A 14,494-nucleotide genomic window follows, 5' to 3' on the forward strand; every position below is an offset into this window, starting at 1 on the left:
TGGTTTTAATCTGTTTGCAATCAGTTTAGCGTACAGTTTAATATCCCCATTAAGTAGAGATATGGGCCTATAACTAGCACATGAGGCTGGATCCTTCCCTTCTTTTGGCAACATAGTAATCTGGGCAGCTAGTGTTTGGGGGCAAAAGTGTTTCTGGGCAGAGACAGAGTTAAAGGCCTGTAGCATGAGGGGAGCTAACTGTGTTTTGAAGGTTTTGTAGTAAATAACGGTAAAACCGTCCGGCCCCGGACTTTTCCCTGATGGCGTCGTCTTAATCGCCTCCTCCAGTTCCTCAATCGTGAAGGGTTCTTCTAATAGTTGTACAGAGTCCTCATCTAGTGTGGGAAAATCTATGCGTTCAAGGTATTCCGCTATGCGGGCCTGCTTGGTCTGGTGACCAGCTGTGTTAGGTGCGTCAAACAAATTATAAAGCTTGGTATAGTAGTCCCGGAACGCCTCAGCTATATCAGAAGTATGAACTAGTGTGGACCCTGCGTCTGTCTTAATCTGAGGGATATATAGTTGTGCTCTCTGCTTGCGCAGAACACGAGCCAGAAGTTTCCCTGGCTTGTCTCCCCACTGATAGAACTGGTTCTGACATCTACGGAGGTCATATTTAATTTTGTCTGACATTAGTTGATTTAAGGCCTTCCTGGTTTCTGTTAATTCTGTCATTACAGAGGGATCCAGATCTGATTTATGCCGTGTTTCAAGTGCCTTTATTTTTTCTAAGAGCGAGTCCCTATGGGCTATTTTTTCTCGCTTTCTAACCGCACCCATTTGAATAAGCTTGCCCCGTATAACACATTTATGGGCTTCCCATAGCGATATCTTCGAAATGTTGGGGGTGTCGTTGATCTGGACATAATCCGTGATGGCCTCTTCTAACACTGTCTTGCTATATGCTTCTTGAATTAGAAGCTCGTTTAGCCTCCACGTGAAAGGTCTAGTAACTGTCTTAGAAATTGAGAGCGTCATGTACACCGGTGCGTGATCTGACCATGTGATCTGTCCTATAGCTACCTTTGAGATCAGGGGCAAATGGTTATGGGTAAGAAAGAAATAGTCCAGTCTCGAATATGTATTGTGTGGGTGCGAGAAAAATGTGTAGTCACGTCCTGTGGGGTGTTTAAGGCGCCACGCGTCAACCAGCTGGTGTTCGTGCATAGTACGTCTCACCCTTCGATATAGCTTACCGGCCAACCTAGCGAATCCCGAAGAAGAGTCCGTCGGGGGATGTAGAACCCAGTTGAAATCTCCGCCCATTATGGTGATGCCCTTCTTTATCGATTCCACCTTGTCCAGAAGCTTTTCTAGAAATACAGGTTGGTTAGAGTTCAGACCATAAATATTAACAAAGGTATACATTTGGGAGGATATCATGCATGTCACCGCCAAACCTCTGCCTTCCTGTAATATATGTGTGTCTATATCCTGAACCGGCAAGCGTTTGGACATAAGGATTGCCACTCCTAAGGACCTATTTTCCGTATTATTACTCGTAAAGACATGTGGGAATTGGTGGCTGTTCAGTCTGGGAACAAAGCCTTGTTTGAAATGAGTTTCCTGTAGGAGGGCTACATCAATTTTCTCAGCCAACAGGCCACGCAATAAACGGGACCGCTTTTCAGGGACATTTAGACCCTTAACATTAAGGGTAACGCATTTGAGTCTACCCACCATTACCAAGTAATTCTAGGTATTTACATGTGTGCCGCCACAGGGAGAAAAGGTGTATGAACCCATAAGTGGATTGTAGTTGGGGAGGGTTGAAGAAAGTAGGGATGAAGGGAGAGGAGAGAGGGTTAGGGAGCCATAAATGCTTAAACTGAAATATTTGTGTCAATAACGAACTATGAATCGTTGGCAGTTTTATAAGACCGTTCCGGAAAACCATATAGGACCGTGGTCCAAACATGGTCCGAAATAAAGCACTCGGTCTTGGGGCCCTGAGGATGGCAATAAACAGCAACAGTCATACAAGCATAGGTATATGTCCCACACCCCACCTTCCGCAGTGGCCCGGGTATCCTCAGCCCAGGCCCCTATCTTCCAGAGAGGCGTAGGAACTCTGTTACGTATATGTACTAACATATTCAACTTATGTAAAAAAAACAACAAACAACTATGTATTAACGCACGGTTAGTCAAAAATAATTTAACATTATAATATTAGAAAACATTATAAACTGTAACCTTGGAAAGCTTTAGAAAACTTTAGACAACTTTAGAAAAGTATTGATGGGCTAAACATGTCCATAATGGACACTAGCGTTTGTGGACAGCACACCAGAGATGAAGGAAATGAAGGAAGCAAACAAAGGAAGAAAGGAATACTCTCGCCCAGGGAAAGCTGTTCACAGAAGCAGATCCCTGATTGGGTCTTATAAGAGGTTCTCTTCTAAGGCGTGAATGATCGCATCCACTTGTGCGCTTTCAAGTGTTCCCTTGTGTCTGCTGGTTCAGTCGCTTTTGGGGTGACCGTTTAGATCTGTTTGGAAAATGGAACCTATCATCGTGTTGAGGCTCCGTTACTGGATACAAACGTTGATGTGACTCCTGTCATTCCGCCAGAGTGTTTAGAGGAATGTTCAAGGTGGCACAGAAGTCTGGCAAGTCTGGTGGAATCCTGAGAACTGCCGATTTCCCCTCATGTGTAACTTGCAGCTGGAGCGGGAAGCCCCATCTGTACCTAATCGCTTTGTTCCGGAGTTCCTCTGTAAGTTGTTTAAGCAGTCTCCGAAATTGTAAAGTCTGCGAGGATAGGTCTTGGAATATGTGTATTTCCTGACCGTTGAACTCCAATCCTTGGAGACCCCTTATCTTGCGGACGATATCATCTTTCTGTGTGTAATAGTGGAGACGGCATATGACATCTCTAGGCCTTTCCGTTGGGGCCCCCCTTGGGCGTAATGCTCTATGTGCCCTTTTAAATACTATTATATTGTCTGACGGTAACTTCAGGACCTCGTTAAAGATTTTTGTCAAAGCATCAATCAGTCCCTGTGGGGGGATATCTTCAGGCAAGCCCCGTATCCGTAAGTTATTACAGCGACCCCGATTATCTAAATCATCCATCTTTTGCTGGAATCCCTGCAAGGCCTTCGCCTGTTCCGCCACTGTCTTTTCTAGAGCTGTAACACGTTCATCCCCTTTATCTTTGTGTTCCACAAGGGCTACCAATCGATGTCCGAGGTGTGCGATATCTGCTTGCAGTGTGACCACTTCTTGATGGACAATCTCTTGCAATTTTGCTTCTAGCGCTTCAAAATCTTTTTTTGAAGGCAGCTCCTGCTTAGTTGGGAGAGACTTAAGCATTTGTAGCACTTGCGATAAATCGGGTTGCTCTGTTATCACAGTCCCCTTCTGATTTCGTGTTTCATTGTGGCGTAGGCCCGGTGATGTGGATTCTGAGGCAACGGGGGGGGGGGGGGGGGATGCAATTTTTGGTTCTGTGTCTACAGGGGTTTTTAAGTATGAGCGAAGATCAGAACGCTGAGGGGTCTCTTGGGGTTTTCTTTGATTTTTCTTAGCTGAGTTTTTACGGTCTTTGCCCATCAAGACGATCCTAAGTATGTTTAGCAACTTGTTGTTCAAAATATAATAATCATTGCAGGTAGTACATAATGTTGAGATAAGACTGCTGCTATCTACCTCTCCTCATGATTTGTCTAGGCAGCCATCCCGCGGGACGTGGTTCGTGGTCTGTTTGAGGTAATATTACATTGTGTCCAGTGCTTCCCTTGAACAACTTGAAGAATTTATATCTTTGTGGGCTTTGTAAACTTAGATTGGGTATTGTAGTAACAAGGATCTGCCACCAGATGTCAGTATTGTTATACTAGGAAGACTCAATCCAGATCTGTTGCACACAAAAACTGAAGAGAAATACCTCCACTGGATAAGACCTGTTATTTAGCAGGTAATTATTTCTTTCTGTAAGAGTTCTGTATTACAGCCCTGCTAATTGTAGCGAATCAACTTCTCTCAGCAAGGAATCTCAGACAGACATATAATTTATATCTTATTTGGTACCCTCACAACGCCAGCGGGACCAGGGTAGGATCAGCAATGGGTTCTATCTTATGTTGCAGTGGGTGGTTGAGTGCCTGCATGAAGGAGCCTGGTGTAGCTTCTTTGGATCCAGACCATTAACAAACAATGAAGTTCCCGGCGGCGCCACCTCCCCCACTCACAACCTCTCCTCTGTACAAGCCTGCACGCGGGATGACAGGCTGTCGCGCCGGCTGAACTATCCCCACGAGGAGGGCACCGCCCGACACCCCGGCAGTTCTGAGCCGTTCGCTGCCCGTCAGACAGGTGAGACCCTGACCGGGATATATGCTGACCGCTGGTGGTGTTGTTCAGTCTTAAGATAGAGGCGGGGATGAAGCGGGAAGTCCACAGTGGCCACGGGGATATTTAGGCTCACCGAAATATAACTGAGCCACGGGTGTTTGAGGGCTCAAAAATCACCTTGGGTGATCCGCGATGTATTGCTGCCCAATTGTGTATGTTGGGCACACTTCCACGCGGGAATTTAGGGGATAAATTTCCTATCCAGGCAGGAGCTCACTCCAACCACGTCCAGCTCAAATGGCCGCCAAGCCACGCCCCCTATCAAGATGTATTTAAGTTTGCCCACACTATTCTTAAATAAAGCCAAGTGGGCTTTATGTATTCATCTGAACATCATATCTGATTACAACATGGTGGATGTACTGTGTACTGATGACGACACCACTCCCCTCTTACCAACAGGAAGCCTGGAACATCTATATCCACTTGACAAAAGCATTAAAGGTGTTAAAACTCGGATGCTCTCTTAACCAGGATTATGTCAATCAGAAACTGGTTTGAGCAACTATTTTTCTCCCTGGAAATGTGTCAGACTCCTAGAAAAACAGTAGGGGGGGGGGAAACCCACGTAGGGATGACATCTTCATACTCCTTTCTCCTACTCCTAATGATGTTTGAACCAATAATATCTTGTATAAACTTCAATTAACCTTGTGTGGTGGGCTTTCAACCCTGGCAAAGATGTACTGTTTAAGAAGTCCCTGCAAGGGGTCCTGGTCGTCTCCATCCAGATCTAAGAGGCTAACCTGTTACCTGCTCCAACAGGGGCTGCTAATTGTTCTGTTCAATTGGCTTGCATACTGGAATAATGTAACTGGGGTTGCAGATTCCTACCCAGAGCCGGATTTAGACCTCATGGTGCCCTAGGCAAGATATTGGTTTGCCCCCCCCCCCCCCCCCCCCCGCGGCACATCACGCTGCTCCTCCTGCATCACCATGCGGCCCCTCATTATTGTCCCTCTCATCACACTGTGCCCTCCTTTATCATTACACTGCATCACACTGTGGTCCCAGCAGTTAAAGAATAATGACCATGGACCCAATATTTTGTGAAAGGATCTAGCAGAATTTTGAATTATGCTGGTCATATACTCCATACGATGAATATTAAGCTCAGTGGTCGAAGTGGAAGTTTTGAAGTGGCGGTATGAAAAATGTAATGAGAATGTAAACAAGTGAATGGAATTTTATTATTTTACAATGAAGGCAGTACGAGAAGTAGCGGTATGGCCTACTACCATATACACCCCACTTCCACCACTGCTTACCTTTCAATTCACACAAATTGTACTTTATCTTTAACTAAACTTAGGTATTAATCATAATTAATATGTCAAGAAACTGCAGTTCATGGTTAGCAAGCCCAGTAATAAAAAAAAAACAGCAGTCTCCTATCACTACCACGTCACAGACCGTCTGCCACTACAGTTACTGACTGCAGCCCTCTACCTACAGAAACATGAAAAAGCACTGGAATGCAATAATCATGTTAATATGTCAGTCTTCTGCATGAATCCCATAGTGCAACATTTAAACAAGTCAGACCTCCTCATAATATAAATCCCACCAGATTCAGGATAGTTGGCAGACTGCCCTGCTTTCTCCTACCTGTTCTCGTCACTTTCACGGCTTGTGGCTTCTGGTGTCTTTAGATCAGCTGCTGCTTGTCTGGATCCTGGAATGTTGGAGGCCTTATTTGGAAAAAAAAATGGGTACACAAAATTTAGTAAACTACAGCCAGCCCCAGTGTTAAATCAATATAGCACCCACATTTTATAAGTAGACCTCCTTCCAACCAAAACATTAAATTAATAGCAAAACATTTAATAAATAGACCTATTTCCCTCCAACCAGCTCCAACATTAAATTAATAGTGTTACCATTTAAAAAATAAACCTATTTCCCTCCCTCAAACAGCCCCTCATACACACACACACATAATATACATACATTGGCTCCTCAAACACACATATTATATTAATATAAAGGGTGCCTCTTTTTTCATTTTGATGTAAGAGAGGTGTCAGGATTGAGGCAGCGGGTCATGTGAGGGAATAGATAATGAGCAAGTGTCATGGGGAATATCAAAGAAAAGCTGGTGAGTGTAAGGGTATTGTTGGCTGCGGATGGGCCGTGTGGGGAACAGACTTATAACTCACATGCCCCCCCTCTGCCCAGCACCTTCACACATGCCCCCTCTCTGCCCAGCACCTTTAGCCACACATGCCCCCTCTCTGCCCAGCACCTTTAGCCACACATGCCCCCTCTCTGCCCAGCACCTTTAGCCACACATGCCCCCTGTGCCCTGCAGCTTCCATCACACATGCCCCCTGTGCCCTGCAGCTTCCATCACACATGCCCCCTGTGCCCTGCAGCTTCCATCACACATGCCCCCTGTGCCTTGCAGCTTCCATCACACATGCGCCCCCTGTGCCCTGCATCTTCCATCACACATGCGACCCCTGTGCCCTGCATCTTCCATCACACATGTGCCCCCTGTGCCCTGCATCTTCCATCACACATGCGCCCCCTGTGCCCTGCATCTTCCATCACACATGCGCCCCCTGTGCCCTGCATCTTCCATCACACATGCGCCCCCTGTGCCAGAGCATCTTCCATCACACATGCGCCCCCTGTGCCAGAGCATCTTCCTTCACACATGCCCCCTGTGCCAGAGCATCTTCCATCCCACATGCCCCCTGTGCCCTGCATCTTCCATCATACATGCCCCCCTTGTGCCCTGCAGACACACAAACACACACACACACACACACACACACACACACACACTTCTTACCTTTTTTTTTTACAGGAACCGAAAGAAGTGATGGAGCTCCTGTACCATGTGACCGCTGTGACCACATGACCCTGTGATGTCATATTGAGGTGCCTACAGTTACAGTGCCACTACAGCTTCTGCCTTCTAGCTATATCACCAGCCCCTCACCCGATTTGGCCCCTCCCCCGGGTTCGCGAGTCGGGGGAGGGGCCGATTATTTTTTTTCCTGTTTTGTCCCCCCCATCTGGGCCCCCAGAGAGCCGCTAGGCCCTAGGCAGGTGCCTAGGTTGCCTAGCGGTAAATCCTGCCCTGTTCCTACCATCTTGTTAGAGAGCTTTGGTGAAGGAATAGCAAGTTCGCAGGAATTGGAGTGTAATTTGAGTGGATATACATTGTGTATAGGATTAAAGGATTGCTGGAGGAGAATAAAACTTGGGAATGATTCAGTGTTAATTGCCTCAATGCTGTGTATTGAAATTTGGTAATATTCTGGGTGTTTGGTAAAGATAACCATTTTGCAATGTTCTACACTATATTTTTTTGCACAGCTTATAAAAATGTTCTCATACACAAATTGCTGTAGTCTTATTTATTTCTCAAAGATCTGCCCTATACATACAGAGTACATCTTGCCTGTCACATGTTTACACAAACCTACACATACTAAAAATGCACCTTGCAAGACACAGTTCTTATACATTTAGTTACAACTCCTTTCATATTTTCCTTTTATATTTTTGAATAATACTTACTTGCCCACTCTCCAAATTCTGGGTAAGTCTCCCTGACTCCAGGGAGACCAGGTTTATTTTCCCGCACTGTGAACCTCGTCATTTTGCCACCCCCCCAAAAAAAGACGCTTTTGTGACGTACAGATGGGACCAAAATGACGTAATTCACCTTGACACCCCCCCTTCCCCCACCCCTGCCTTCCTCACACCCCAACTTCAAAAACTAAAAATTTGGCAAGTATGAAATACTATAAATTACCTCCACTTTAAATGTACTTGAACATTGTGAATGTGTTTTTTATTCCTGTTAATAATGCCCTGTCTGTTCTTTTTATCTTCCTTTAACCTCTTCAATTTAAAAGCTGTGAAACAAAAAAAGCATTAAAGGGGGGGGGGGGGGGGCGGGGAGAAACCCAAACTATATAGGTTTTGTTTTTTTTTAATCTCTTCTATATAAGCTTATGTGTATTTTATACTTGGTGATCCTTTCTAAAGCACCAAAAGCACTCTATTTTGGGCCAAAACATAGATGCTTTGGAAAATGTGTGTGTACTTTTGTGCTACAATCAAACAATATTACATAGCTTATTCTTAGCCCTGCATGGGAAAAGCTAGTACATTTTTGTCATCTCTTTTGAAAAGCATTTTGATTTATTGTCATGTGAAATCCAGACTTCAGTGAGTACTTATAGACTCTGTATAAATGCTGTATTTCTTAAAAATGTTTCTATGTTCATAGGTGTGTTCAAAGCAACATTGTGCTGCTCACTCAAGCTTTCCGAAGAAAATTTGTCATTCCAGATTTTATGTCTTTTACTTCACACATTGATGAACTCTTTGAAAGCGCCAAAAAATTATCTGGTGGAAAGGTAATGTCTTCCTTACATCTCTTAACAACTATATGGTTCGCCTTTGTGCTTGCTTGGCTTGATGTATTACTTCCCTTAATTTTTCCAATACTGTGCTGCACAAACTATTGAAACTCGTAAAGTAAGCAAACTAAACTAACACTTTAAAGCAGGTGAATAAGGATTTAAACCTATTTTTTTACCAGTGTACCATGAAATTTGTCTTTTATGTAGTTAGTGAAACAAATATTAGTTACAGAACATTCAATACATCTATGGGGCAGCATATTGGTTAGCACTTCTGTCTCTCAGCACTTCTGCCTCTCAGAACTGGGGTCATGAATTCGATTACCGGCCATGACCTTATTTTTGCAGAGTTTGAATATTCTCATGTGTTTGCGTGGGTTTTTTCCAGGTGCTCCGGTTTCCTCCCATACTCCAAAAAAATACTTGTAGGTTAATTAGCTGATATCAAATTGACCCTAGTGTATATTTTGTGTTAGGGATTTTAGACTGAAAGCTCCAATGAGGATGGGACTGATGTGAATATATGATGATGATCTTTGTGTAAACAGCACTTTCTGGTTTCTGAATATTTTCAATTCATGTGATCCTCACTTTCTCCTTTTGGACTATTGGGGACAGGTTAAGTCACAGGTGAGAGGTTCCCTTAGCTTGTTGCAGACTTGATGGAAGTAATAGGTATCTGACTGCTCCTGATGAAGTTTAGTTAAGACAAAACAATTCTTGTCCTGCTGATGGTCATTGCAAGAATTTAAATAGAGCCTGGATCAAGATAAGTAATATCGGTAGATAAAAATCCAAGCTGGGCCTTCAGAGAGTGGGCAATATATGGGGCAATATAATGCCGCACCAGGGGATGGGCTCTGAGTGTGTTTTTGCTTTAGTTTATGTATATTTTATTTGTGCTTATTTATTTTTTGGGTGAGTATTTGTGTTTTAAATGTTAAAACTTGTGTACCCCTATGGTAAATTGACTTAAACTGCACGTTATGCGCGCACACAAACTACATTGGTTGGACAATGAATTAGGAATTTTTTTAGTTTATCGTAAAATGTTGATAAAATAATGGCAAATACACCTATTTAGTACCTTATATAAACTTATTTTATTTATTTGCCCATACTAGGCATTTTTTACTCATTTTACGTGTCGGCTTCGATTTCTTGACTGGTCAACAAGCTCTAAACCCAAACTCTGCAAGGTGCCTCCAAACAGTTTTCAAAGAAACTTTAGCTCCTGCTTCCTCCCACATTATCAGCACACGTTTTCTTGACATTTTTTGTTTTCTGTTGCAATTTTGTTGATCAGTCTGTCCTGTCTGGGTGTAGTTTTATGACTGCTTTCGTGTCAGGAAGGTGATTTAGCCAGGTTGTGTTGCCACCTAGTGGAGCAAGATGGTAACACGCTGCCTATATGAAACTATTATCTTGTATGTTTACATCATAGACAAAATCAGAACATATTTACTATACACTATTTTTGAGGTCCAAAAATTAAAAAAACACAAAAGTTTAAAAATCCCTAATTCATTGTCCAACCACTGTAGCTGTTTTTTTAAGAGCCACCTCCACATATTTATTAAAGGGTAAGGGAGGTAGGTAATGGTGGATAGGAACAGAATAAGAGGTGGGTGGCAGCCACAAACAAATACAATGAAACAATGCATGAATACAATCAGTTACAATACAATAAATGCTTTCAATCACTTTAACAGTAGCCTTAGTCAAGAGGATAACAAAACACACCCCATCACACTGACGTCTTCCCAGATGCAACACTTGTATGGCAAATTAGGCAAAATGCTTTAACACTTTAAACAGTACTGTTAACGTTTGTTAACGTTGGTGCACATTAGTTGGTTACCCGGGTTTATACATTTATTATAGATGCAACCGTGTTAAGTTGCCAATGGCGGTCCAGATAATGGAGGTGTTTATAACTGTGGGTAAGTTGGCAAGGCACGTGGTGGCAGCCACAATTCCCAGAGAATATGTGCAGGCAATAGCAACTCTCTCACTGATATACTTCCAATGAGGGATATTAGAGATGTATATCTCAGGTGTCTGTACAGATGTCTGTATGTCTCAGTCTCTACAGCAAAAACACACAACACTGTATTTCACAAAGGATGAAATTTATCTGTCAGTGACCTTTAAGAAAAGGTGCAGATGAGCAGCAGACCACAGCATATGACTTGCTTCTCTCAGCTGACGCAAAATTCGTCAAAGCCATGGGTCTCGCTCTTTTATCAAGAACTTGCTTTAGACTTATTGTAAAAAGTAGTGATAAGGTCTCCAAAGCGCCGAGCTCAGGAGTTGTAGATTAGGATTTATTCAATCCGAAATTTATAGTAGTTTATACTCTTTTCAGCTATAGAAATACTGTTCTATTTATGTGTAGCGAAATATTCGGTAAATCAGTTAAGGATTGTCACTAATACTAATACACACTCTTTATTAAAACCGGTCTAGTTGCCCTGATATTGTCTGATGCATCTAACCTATACAGATCTGCCATTAGCTGAAGTGAAATTCTATCACTACATATGAATTCTTATAGTTAATCTAATTATAATTATGGTCCTAAGCAATGCCGCACATGTGAGTTCCTCACTAATCACTCTATTTCAACTATATTTGTAAGTGTGAAATAACCTCTAACTTTACCAATTGAGGTACAATATATATATATATATAGTCTTTTCAAATGACATTCTGTCATATACAATCTGTTGAAAAGAATAAGATCTTTTAAACAGCAATACGATCTCTCATTAATCAAGCTGCTTTATTAGCAGCAGTGTAATATATAGGATCTCGCATGCATATACCATTCTAACAGAATTAATCTTGCCTAGTTGCACCTTTACAGGCATTAATCTCAGTGGGGTAATTCTCAGTCCACCCTTTATGTTTTAAAGGATTAGTGATATGTTCATCTGCGGCACATGCCGACATAGTATTGATTTAGAATTAACCCCTTTTCTAGCCATACTATCGGGAACATTTATGAATTAACATCCTGGATTTTATTCATTATAACATATGACAAGACTGTAGTATACCTTCTACAACACATTTTGACAGATCTATGATCTATTTTTGTGTATATGCGGCATGCGCCTTATTGTATTTAATCATAATAGTTCTATCATGGACCTCTGCTATGAAATAACTAGTTGTTCTATTTGGCAGATCATGTATTTGCACTGCTATAAGTTCTAAGTTGCAACATTTTCAGTGTTGTACATAATTGATACTTTAGAGCAACTGTTGCATTTGCAATAATTCTGCCACATTCTATCTAAGCGCTTACCACATGCATAAGAGCAATTATTATTTAAGTTTTTTTATGCCCTGTCCTTGTGAGTCCTAGATAGAGGCATTGTGCCTATAGTTATTGACATTTTGGAAGTAATAGTCCACTCCTGAGCCATTCACTTCTTTGTACATTGTTTTATATTTTGCTTTTTATGATTCTAATTAATACTAATAAAATATACATTTTATGTGTCTGTATATTATTCTCTTCTTAGACTGAGGGCTGTGATATGTGTTTGAGAGTAAGCCTTTATCATTTATTATCACTATTGATAGGGATCTTCTATATCATACAGATGAGGTGTGCCTCTTTTAGTGAGTCTCTTTTTCTCTTTTTTTGTTCAGACAGGCAATAATGATATGCTGGATAATATGGAGATACACAGTGTAGCAGGAAATCTTTGTTGGTATACAGTTACTAGTAGAGATGGGCGAGCTTGGTTCCCCGAGATCCAAATTCATCCGAATTTCACCTATCCGAATACCTCTCCCGCCCATTTGTAATCGAAATCGAGGCAAAACGTCATCGTGACGTATTCGTATTTCTGAGCTCGGTTCTCGCGAGATTTGAAAAGCATAAATACCAGCCTCCACAGGAATCCATCACCATTTGACAGAGGGAGAGAGCAGGGTTAGGTCACAGGCTGTATTAGCGCAGGGACAGAGCAATAATTGTACACCTTATTCTTTCTATTATTCTTTCATTTCGAATCTATTCAATTATATTATTATTAAATCAAAATCCATTTGCAATTGTTAGAGCAGCAAGACAGGAGGATAGAGGAGGCTTATTTTTCAATTTGTTTGCACTACAAGTGCTTTGGGGTCTCCCATATTCTACAGTGTTTTAGACTAATTTTTCTGGCTGTCAAAAGTGATATTTGTCAGCAGTATTTCGAAAATATTTTTGCACCACAAGTGATTTGCGGTGTCCAATATTCCCCAGTGTTTTACAGTAATTTTTCTGGCTGTCAAAAAAAGTCGTATTTGTCAGCAGTATCTATCTAATACAATTTTTGGCACTTCAAGTGCTTTGGGCTCATTTAAAATGGATTCAAAGCAGTCCACATATGAGCAGAATCAGCAACCAGGTTCTGTCACCAGTCCTGATGGTAGTGTTCCCAGTACGTCATCTGGGAAAGGCGATGTAAAAGTACATAGTCTTTTTAAATCCGGTAAAAAAAAACACACACCCCAAAAAAATTTACCGCGTTGAAGCGAAAAAGAAGTGTAACTGAGGAAAAGTTGACTGCCGATAAAAAAAACAAAAATGCCAATATGCCATTCTACACACGCAGTGGCAAAGAAAGAAGGAGGCCTTCACCTTTCTCTATTAGTGGCAGATCAAAAAATGTTACTGAGCCTTCTTCTTGTACGGTCACTCGTGACCAAGCAAGACCAAGTAATTTGGAGTCTAAAAGTGGTGCACAACTGCTGTTATGCGTCAAAGCCGAGCTGCAAGAAAACAGTAAGGCATTAAAGGATAATGTATGCTCTGAATCGGAAATGACAACAATCCCTGTGGAGAGTCCATCCACCAGTGGTATGTCTAATCGTGAGCATTCTGTTAGTGTACCCATAAAGAAGGGCCCTTTCAGCAGTTCTGCTGATGTGTGCCTGAACAACAGCCCGAGTGTAGCCGGTGATACACAAATTGAGGATGCCACTTTAGAATTAGAAGAGGATGAGGGGGAGATTTGTGTAGGCGACGAGGGCGCTAATGAGGATGTTGATGAGGATGAGGTTGTTTGTGTAAGTCCGGCACCAGTGGCAGCAGTTCTGGCACGTGACAAGAAAAAGGCCATTGTTATGCCTGGCCATAAAACAAACAAACATCCACTTCTTATGTGTGGAATTATTTCTACCCAAATCCAGACAACAATTGTATAGCCATTTGTAGTGTATGTCAAGCCACAGTCAGTCGAGGGAGGGACCTTAACCATCTTGGAACCTCGTCTATGTTACGCCATTTAACGAGAGTTCATGGCAAAGTGTTGGGAAAAGCTGAAAGCTCTTCCAAAAAAATTACAAGCACTCCATCATCAGCTAGTACATTCCAACGGCTACAAAATACACCCACCACACCATCCTCATCAATATCCTCAGTAGCGCTCGGAGTAAGCCCTGCATCCCACTTATTAAGGCTGGATGACTCCTGCACTATAATTGATTCCTCTGAAGAAAGCGTTAGTCCCACTGCTGCTGCTGTTGCTGCTACTGGGGGTGAATCGTCAGCCCAGAGGAAGGCCAAGAAAAAGAGCAGTCCTACATTTCAACAATAAACTGTGAAACAATCATTTGCTAGGGAAAGCAAATATGACAGCAGTCACCCAGTCGCCAAGCGAATCACAGACGCCATGGCTGCCATGTTAGTGTTAGATCTGCATCCAATATCCACAATAAACGCAGCTGGTTTTTCGCAGCTAATTGAG

General features: G+C 42.3%; 1 protein-coding gene across 7 annotated transcripts in view; it reads left to right on the forward strand.

The window, feature by feature from the left end:
- GLS (glutaminase) overlaps positions 1-14,494 on the forward strand; it is a 368,780-nt gene that overhangs the window by 20,009 nt on the left and 334,277 nt on the right. For all 7 annotated transcript variants that reach the window (XM_075180013.1, XM_075180012.1, XM_075180008.1 and 4 more), the window contains exon 2: positions 8,609-8,738. In XM_075180013.1, the coding sequence (XP_075036114.1) occupies positions 8,609-8,738 (130 nt within the window). The remainder of the gene's footprint in view (positions 1-8,608; positions 8,739-14,494) is intronic.

Source organism: Mixophyes fleayi, chromosome 7, assembly GCF_038048845.1.
Source record: "Mixophyes fleayi isolate aMixFle1 chromosome 7, aMixFle1.hap1, whole genome shotgun sequence".
NCBI lineage: Eukaryota > Metazoa > Chordata > Amphibia > Anura > Limnodynastidae > Mixophyes > Mixophyes fleayi.